Below are 9,824 nucleotides of genomic sequence, written 5' to 3'. Positions count from 1 at the left end.
ACCAGACTCCAGTCTGATTTGGAATGGTTTTCTACGGCTGGATGCTCTTCCTAACGCCAACCACTCTGAGAGTGTAATGGGTGCTTTTATGTGCCACTGGCATGGGTGACATTTACATGACACCAGTATCTTCCACAACTGCAATTTTGCTTGGCTTGATGGGTCTTCTTCTCAAGCACAACATAATGCCAAAGGTCTTGGTCATTGCCTCTGTAAGGCCCAACATTCGAAAAGAATTCAGCCACTTTGCCTCTGTGAAGTCCAATGCTCCAACGGTGCTCTTTATGTGCCACCAGCATGGGTGCCAGTTACGTGACGCCAACATCAGCCATGACTACGATTGCACTTGGCTTGACAAGTCTTCTCAAGCACAGCACATTGCCAAAGGTCTCCGTCACCAATCATTGCCTCTGTGAGGCTCAAAGTTCGAAGATCATGCTTCATCACTTTGTCAAATATCTTCCTGGGTCTACTTCCACCACAGGTTCCCTCCACACTTAGAGATTGGCACTTCTATGATTTTATTTAACATATTCCCCTCTCAGATCCACACACTTATTGCAGTGGCCCTTTAGTCTTTCTATGATGATGATGATGACTGTGAAGGGTTTTGAATAAAAATGACGTTGAGTTCAAAACGTTTAAAAGTTTGTGGCAAGTTGAAGAAAGATTTTGAAAAAGAAAAATAAGAAAAAGAAAAACTTACTTTAGTGATCTGAAGCATCACAATGGTATGTTTTATGGATTCAATCATTGCCTGCAAAAGTAAGAGAACCGAGAACCTGAGAAGTAATTGAAGAACAAGAGAATCTGAGAAAAAGAGAAAATCATTTTCAGTTAACCCAATGCAGACTTAACCCTTTAGCATTTAAACCAGCAGTGGGTAAAACCCTGCCTACGGATACAATTGTGGCCATAGGCTGACATACTCGTAGGTTCAAAATATAGTGAATTTGGGCAAGTGTCTTCTGCTACAGCGCTGGGCCAACCAAAGCCTTGTGAATGGATTTGGCAGGTGCAAACAGAGTGGGATCCCGTGCGTGCGTGTGTGTGTGTGTGTGTGTGTGTGTGTGTGTGTGTGTGTGTGTGTGTGTTGCCTTCTCCTCACCTTGACCTCTTGAAATAGTTTTAAGCAAGTATCACCAACATGAAAAACTGGACATTAAAATGGTGTTGATGATATATTGGTGTCATATGAATGTGAAACAAATCCTTGTAGGGATCTCAAGGCAAAGAGTGCCATAAATAATTGCTTATCAATATTGGGTGAAAATAAAATCCTTTGGATAGAAAGAGTTGAACTTAAGGACAAAAAACATGTGTCACAAGTTGAGCTTTAAATAACAAGGTGCCTAGAAAATATGATCTGTTAATGATTGATAATTATTAATGACTGATAATTCCCCCATAAAAGCCCGAGATGAATCAATGAACACAAGATCGTAAAACTGAATAATCACAGTGTGTCCAACTGCTTAGAAGAGCTTGAGATGTGTTGCCCTATGGTACTCAAGGCTAGACCGTAACGATAGCATGCAGCAACACTAATGAGGCACCAGAGCATAATTTGCTATGATATACTGTGGAACATATCCATAGGATTTTAGTCAAATAGTATGTGATAGGAGGAATGTAAAACAATACATTAACCCTTTCCATACCAAACTGGCTGAAACCGCTTCTGGCTCTGTAATACAAATGTCTTGTTTTCATAAGTTTTGAATTAAAATCTTCCACTAAACCTTAGTCACAATTTATGTTCCTAACTCTACCTTAATGATAACTAAGTTATTTTATTAAATTCTTTGTTATATTTAAAATTAATTGAAAGAAACACAGAGCATCTCAACAAAAATACACTAATGAAAGGGTTAAGAAAAATAATCAGCAGAAGACATGAGAGAAGGAGACCTCAGTATGGTCACTCTATATGCTAGAAGTAATAGCCTAAATTTCCTTCAATCCACACCCTTCCAACTGCTTCTAATGTCTATCTGCCCAAATGTAGAGGTGTGTTTAACCCTTTTGATACCAACCCAGCTGAAACCCCCTCTGGCTCTGAGTACAAACGTCTTGTTTTCTTAAGTTTTGAATTAAAATCTTCCACAAAACCTTAGTCACAATTTATGTTCCTAACACTACGCTTAATGGTAACAAAGTTATTTCACTAAATTCTTTGTTATATTTAAAATTAATTGAAAGAAACACAGAGCATCTCAACAAAAATACGGTAACGAAAGGGCTAAAACCTGTGATGGCTAACTGTTTCCTCTTTTTTTTTGTCTACAAACGTACTCTATTGAGTCTTGTTACAATCTCAGCAACTGACCATTCTCTTTAATTATCCACAAATACATTGCTTATAAAGCCACCTAATATTAATGGTTAAAGTAAACCAGATAGATCAGTTTGTATATTTAACACTTTCTTTGGCAATTAGATTCAACACTAAATGACTGGTGTACCTACAGGGTGGCATTTTATTGTTATAAAATACCATGGGGCATATCTATAATCCATTATATGTGCTATGGAACATATCTACAGTGAATCATACCAGACAACATATCTATAGTACGTAATATGTTCCATAGAACAGTGAGCAGTTCCCAAACATTTTCTTGTTGCATCAGAATGATTTCATGCAAGACAATTTTTTCACAGACAAAGGAACAGTGCACTTTACAAAACACAACAAAGTGCACGACATACAATGTAATCATTACAAAGCAAATACATACATAATACAGGCCCAGCAGACTGATCGTTAACAAAATAAAACTAAGATTTTTTAAAATGCATTCTTTCTGTATCAGATGATCCCTGGCCTGACATTGGTGTGCAGCCTGGTGGCTGTGGACCTCGACTACAGAATAAATAACTACAGTACATTATATGGACCAGAGAAATATTACAGACTTTATAGGATTCATCTAACAGACCGCAGCGGTGTAATATCTAACATTACAACCAACTTTAACCTGGTCCTTAATCGAAACTTGTTTTCATTCCTTGGAAATTAAAGATGCCAAGAACTGATGTAAATAGGTCTGACTATATTTATTCAACTTGGTTTGATACATTTTGAGATAGAAATATCGCTTAATGATTGAATAACAATTTAAACTGAAGAATTATCTCAGTAACAAACGAATATGATTTCCAACCCTGTCTAGAGCAACATCCTTTCATTCACCAAAATCTATAAATGTAATTAACAGTGTGTCTCCATCTTTCTTTCTCTCTGTCTCTCTGATATGCAGAGCCAAGTCTATGAAGCTACTATGAAGAAATTAGTAAAATAACTATCTTTATTATGTTTAGAACATAAACAGACATATAAATTTTTTTTATGATAGATTTTAATTTAAATCACTAATTCTTTTGTTAACCAGATTTCTGATGAAATACAATAATCTTTGCTTGAATCAATTTTGAAAATAGAGAAGAATTTTAGTAAAATGGTGTTTTGAGCATAAATTAACACGAAATTTCAGTGAAAGTTTTAAATCAAGATCACTTTAAAACAGGACGTGTATATCAGAGAAAGAAGGGTTATCTCAGGTTGATTGATATCAAAAGGGTTCAAGGGGAGTTAGGAATATCAACAAGCTACAGAGAAATCCTCGTGAAGTTGAACAAAGTTCAGTTCATAGAAAACTTGATCTTGTTATTGTTTGTTATTAAAAAAAACGTAAATGTAAACAAGACATCATTTTTTTATTTTATGAGCATCGAATATTTTTCAGAATAGAATTTATAAATAGAAGATAATAAGCAAAACAAAAGAAAAATGTCTCATCATCATCATCATTATTATTATTATTATTATTGAAGGCAGCAAGTTGATAGAACCATTAGTGCACCAGACAAAATGCTAAGCATCATTTCTTCCAACTCTTTACATTCTGAGTTCAAATTCTGCAGAGGTTGACTGTACTTTTCCTTCTTTTGGGGGTCAATTAAGTAAGTACCAGTTAAATACTGGGGTCAATGTAACGAACTATCCCCCTCCCCCCAAAATTTCTGGCCTTGTGTCTTTAGAAGAAAGGATTATTCATCATCATCATTATTTAATGTCCGGTCTTACATGCATACAGGGGTAGGACAGTCGACAGGAGCCAGCCAGGTAGAAAACTACCCTAGGCTACTGTGTGTTTTTTGGCAGGATTTCTACGGCTGGACACCCTTCCTAACACCAACCACTCTGCAGTAAAATCAAATCAATACAACCCATTGAACATGTATATTGATATATATTTAACAAAACTATATCATGTCATCTCAGGGTCCCTGAGTGGGAAATTTTGTAAAGTGGTTCAAGACTGCTTTCAGGTCCCTGATGGGAAGTGGGTGCCCTCAAAAATCCTAACCCTAACACCTCAACCCTTTAAGGTTAACAGGCCCTGCTTTACCCAAGCAATATAAATAGTCCTGCCTTACTAAATATTACTTTAGTTTGGATTTTCTTAAACAGCTACAACTTAATAGTTGCCAAGATGATAATATAACAAAGACACATTCAAATGTTGTGAAGATAAGGCTGTTTTATCTGACTAAAAAGCATCCCTTTATCTTGGGAAATTATACTGAAACAAAAAAAAAAAACAAAAAGAAAAAGGTTTTCAATTACCTGGAGATGGTGATTCAAATGGAGTAGAATTTGATTTAAATAAATTTATGTCCTTCATTCGTACACAAAGTGGTTACATATGTAATAAAACTTAAAGTATTGTACAGCTAGGAAAGCCATGGAGATAGAGACAGACAGACATGAGGATAGAGAGACAGACGGGCAGGGAGACAGACGGGCAGGGAGACAGACGGGCAGGGAGACAGACGGGCAGGGAGACAGACGGGCAGGGAGACAGACGGGCAGGGAGACAGACGGGCAGGGAGACAGACGGGCAGGGAGACAGACGGGCAGAGAGACAGACGGGCCTCTGTCTGAGAGATGGACGGACTGTTAGATAAACGAACTGATAGACGAACAGACAGATAGACAGACAAACAAATAGGACAGACAGACAGACAGATAAAGAGAGACAGAGAGAGAGAGTACTAAGATCCCTGATTGGCAAAAGTCAGAGAGGTGTCTGTGGTTCAATTCCCAACACCATCGGTCTATATTCTACGACAACAATTAAGGCGGTAGTGGAAGCAATTTTAATAGGTCAACATTTTAATGCTACGCAGTCAGAGCAGTTAACTTGTCTGCAGTTTCTTATCAGGAGGTTCAGTGATTAACAATAATTATTTTTGTATATTTATAAAAAAAAAACTTGCTATGACAACACAAGTAGGTCAACTTTAAATTAGTTTGTCACAAATTACTTAGAACAGCTGAAATATTTCACTGTTGAATGAAATCCTACATAAAAGATGGCAAGAAGTAAAGAGGAAACTTTTGGCAGGATATGAATATTTGATATGAATATTTACTGAATGGGGTAAAGAACTGTTTTTTTTTTGTGACTGAAATTAGATGCTTGGGGAAAAAAGTAGAGAAAACATAAAAATTAAAATTCCTTGAGGATTAGTCTAGACTTGAATAATTTGGGTTTTAAGAAGAGAGCTGGTATGGGCATTAGGGTTGTATGAAGGAAAAGTTTAAAACTGAATACTTGGCAGAGAACAGATATCCACTTGTTGATGCTTTGGTGGATGTGTTAACTAATGAAATCTTAGAGCCAACAAGGGAGCCTACATGTGGTTGTCCAAAATCCTAAAAATAGCAGTAAATCTCCATGAAATTATAAGAGAGAAAGAGACACATTGGATAATGTAGTCCTAGATAGGCAATGGCTGAAAGACAAGTGAGATGGTCATGGCTGGAATGCCTTTGATCCTAAGTTTACTAAGCCAGGGTTGATGTGGGACTCAATAACAACAACTCAATTGAACTTTATTTGTCATTTATAACATGTTTGTATTTTCATGAGACTTTGAAATAACATTCTCTCATTCTATTGTGGTTGCTTGGTTTTCACGAGTAACACCATTTCCTTATACTCTGGCACTAACAGTTAATGGTCTTTGTCCAATTCACTCTGGACATAGATTGGACTTTAATGCGCAGGTTGTCGAGGAGTCTATATTCTCAAATTTAAATTTCTATGGTTTTAGGACTAACCTAGGATTGAACCCAAAATACATTTTGAAATTATGTGGGGGTGCAAACATAATGGTTACAGAAAAGAGAATTCCAAGAAATGGAGTACCCGATGTACTCACTGCTATTGATCAGGAACAAGTTTGAACTTTTTTGGTCTGACATCAGACTTTGTTTAAATTTTCAAGACAGCAAGGAGACATTATTGAGGAGGTGTCTATCAAATAACCTTAGAATAAGATACGGGGGTTATAAAACAAAGCTGTCAGTACCATACTGAAGAAAACTATAAAGACAGGAGGACAACAATTGTAGAGGGGGGAAATTATACTTTGAAAAATACTCAATTAAAAACAATTTCATTAACAAATTTTAAGATGGTAAAAATCAATTCCGTTTTGGGAGCTTTTATGTTGCTGGGGCACCAAATTGTTTTTGTTACTTGCTCCTCTCTTGAGTTTTTTTTTTTTTTTTAATGAACCCAGGCCCCAACCAATTTGGTATAGAATTAAATATTGGTGGAATTTTCATTCAAGTGTTCAATGTGATTGGTAATTCTCATGGCACTTATCTCTTCTCCAAGACGTGCATGCTGCTGGCACTCAAGGTGAGCTTATTCACCTTTGACAGGTGTTTCCAAAGCTTGTTGGATGTTCACACACCCAGCACTGGATAAGTCTAATACAGAGCCAGTTTTAGTGAACAACCACTCAACAATGAGCAGGTACTGGATTACACGAGTAGTAGTAGATTCCCATAAGGCTGTGATAAATTGATCCGAAACTTATCATCATAGCCTTAACATCCACTTTCAAACAGAATTTATCAAGGCAGGTTTTCTATAACTGGATGCCTTTCCTGTTATTAACCCTCACCTGCTTCCAGGTACAGTGTTATTTCCCCTTGTAGTCGGATATCATTTCACAGGAGACTGGAAATGAAGGACATCAGTTGTATGACAGAGACACTCATAACCATCAAACACTGTCAGGACACAAACACACATCAGAAGCTCAGTGTTCTAAGCATCATTACTAAACAGCCAAGCCTGGTTAACACTCAAATTACATTCAGTGATATAACAATAAACTTAATATACACATTATTATCTTATCATATCAATGAATTCAATTTGATCATTACATTAAACAAATGTGCCTGTTTAGTAATGATACTCAAAATACTGAATGCGTTATTATATGGAAGGAACCTATCACTATTGTTAAAAATTAAATTAACCAATTTGTGTGTGTATACACACACACACACACACACATGGAATTTATAGATGGAAAACAACAAATAGCTCTCGTCGATAGCCTATTCTAGATTGATTATGTGGCACCGTGTGCAGGTGGGCTAAAAATAACAGCCAAACCTTCTTACCACAATATAAGCACGAGATACATTATACTTAAAAAAAAAGAAAGACCGACAGCAGTGAGTAGAGAGTGTGTGTGTGTGTGTGTGTGTGTGTGTGTCCCCACCGCCATCCCTATCATAAATCTCTCTTTGTGACTTACGGAATTCATTTAGAGAAAGACAGGTTCCCATTTTCACTTTTATAAATTTTTGTTTATCAAGAGTAGTCTCCCCTATTCTGCATTTCTGCATAGAAATTCTTTCTGGAATTAATCATTTGATAAAAGAATGAAAGACAGCGAACTGGCAACAGAATTTTCAGCGGAAATTCCTCCGGCTCTTGAAGTTCTGAGTTCAAATTCCGCCAGGGTCGACCTTATCTTTCTTCCTTTCGTGGTCGATAAAATAACATACCAATTGATTACTGGAATCGACTAGTCCCCCCACTCCCGCCACCCGAAATTTCAGGCCTGTACCTACAGTAGAAAGATTATTATTGATGATTGAGAACAATAACAACAACAGTTGGGTCAATGCCAAACAACTAGACAGTGTTTCCAATTAGCCAGATATACAAGTATAATTTCGAACTGATCCAGGAAGGCCTTCAACACCCTGACAGAAACTGATATTTCCAGATTTCTTTTCAATAAATGGTTTTAATTTTTGGCACCAGGCCAGAAGGGTTAAAGCGATTACATCGACGCCAAAACTTGATTGGTACAGATTTGATCTACCCCGAAAGGATGAAAGGTGAAGTTGACCGTAGTCTTATTTGAACTTAGAAACACCAAGAGCAAACTCCACAAAACATTTTCTCTGAAATGCTAACAATTCTGCCATTTTGCCGCTTTACTAATCCTTTCTGCTGTAAGCAGAAGACCTGAAATTTCAGCGAAGGGAACAGGTCGATTACATCAACCCCAAAAGAATGAAAGGCAATGTTGACATTGGCAGAATTTTAACACTGAATGTAAAGCCAGATATATCGTTTTAGCATGTCAAGTGTGTATAAGAAGATGAAGATTGTTTACCATAATAAATAAAATTTATTTACAATAGATGGTACAAACACAGCTTTTTACATGATGTAAGAAATCAAATATCCACATGTCTTGGATCCTTTTAGATAACAAGTAAGAGCTAACTAGTCGTGAGACGAAATTGTAAAGGTAACAGAAACGCGTGTGCAGTGTCGTGTGAGGTTTAGTCAGAAAGTATGTTCAGTTCATGGCTTAGGGTTACTGTAACAAATTCATAGCAGGTGTCAGCGAAGTTGGTAACACGACAGTTACTGGTCCCGTAGGCTGTGAGATGATAAAGTTAGTTGCTGACAACTCGCCATGATAAAGCAGGAGAATGACAGTAGTCTGAAATCTATTAGGCAGGCATCATTATAACGACGGTTGTAAGAAGTTGGCTAGGCAAATGTCATCAGAACAACGGTAACTGCATATGGTTTGTGGCCTTAGGCAGAAGAGAGATATTCACACTCCTTGGTGTCGAAATGGCAAGGTAAAGAGGAAAAGCTACCTGAAATCACCGGAATATATAGGTGTCAGCTGCCACACCACCTGGTGGCGTTTACCAACAAAAGGATGTACTTCAGCTATCCTTGCTACCTGGTGGGATTTGCCAACAAAGGGACATAATTCAGCTATTCTCGCCATGCTTCACCATTAAGTATGTTGTTCTACTCACAAAGGATTCTGCCAGCTCAATGCCTGAATTGTTTCAAATTTTGGCACAAGGCCAGAAATTTCGGGGGAGGGGGAAAGTTGATTACATCAACCCCAGTGCCAAACTCATACTTTTTCCATTGAGGACGAAAGAGAAAATCGACAGTGGTAGAATTGAACTGAAAACAGAGATCCAAAAGAAAGGTCGCTAAGCATTTTTCCGACACGCTAACAAAAAAGTAAATGTCAGTCTGTCACACGAAAATCAGATCTCTCAACCAATCGGTACTCATTAAAAAAAATGTGTTGGTAACTAGTTGAGCGAATTTGTGTTAATTAATTAACTACCATTAAAAGAAAGTTTCTGCAGCACCTAAGACGGATCGTTGCTTCTCAAAGTGCAATACAATTGTTTCAAAGCATTCTACTGAAATTACAATATATTTTATTAGGATAATAAAACGTTCTTTGCTTAAATCATATTTTTATTTCTTCTTATTTCTCTCATTTTTACTATGTCCAGAATATTAATGGTAACAATGATATATTCTCTCTCTGTTAATTTCCTTGTGTTCCTGTCTGTTGAAGAGCATAGGCTCGAAATGTAAAAGCATTTCTCACCTTCCCGAGCATCAGACTAATACACTTGTCTTCATCTTTTGTTTTTCTGT

At 37.0% G+C, this 9,824-nt stretch overlaps 1 protein-coding gene across 3 annotated transcripts in view; it reads right to left on the bottom strand.

Annotated features, from left to right (window-relative positions):
* LOC106876619 (oxysterol-binding protein-related protein 9) overlaps window positions 1–9,824 on the bottom strand; it is a 108,849-nt gene that overhangs the window by 43,388 nt on the left and 55,637 nt on the right. For all 3 annotated transcript variants that reach the window (XM_052969912.1, XM_052969914.1, XM_052969915.1), the window contains one exon: window positions 707–757. In XM_052969912.1, the coding sequence (XP_052825872.1) occupies window positions 707–757 (51 nt within the window). The remainder of the gene's footprint in view (window positions 1–706; window positions 758–9,824) is intronic.

This window comes from Octopus bimaculoides, chromosome 8 (assembly GCF_001194135.2).
Source record: "Octopus bimaculoides isolate UCB-OBI-ISO-001 chromosome 8, ASM119413v2, whole genome shotgun sequence".
In the NCBI taxonomy this organism is placed as follows: domain Eukaryota; kingdom Metazoa; phylum Mollusca; class Cephalopoda; order Octopoda; family Octopodidae; genus Octopus; species Octopus bimaculoides.
This window is presented reverse-complemented; position numbering and strand designations above follow the sequence as displayed.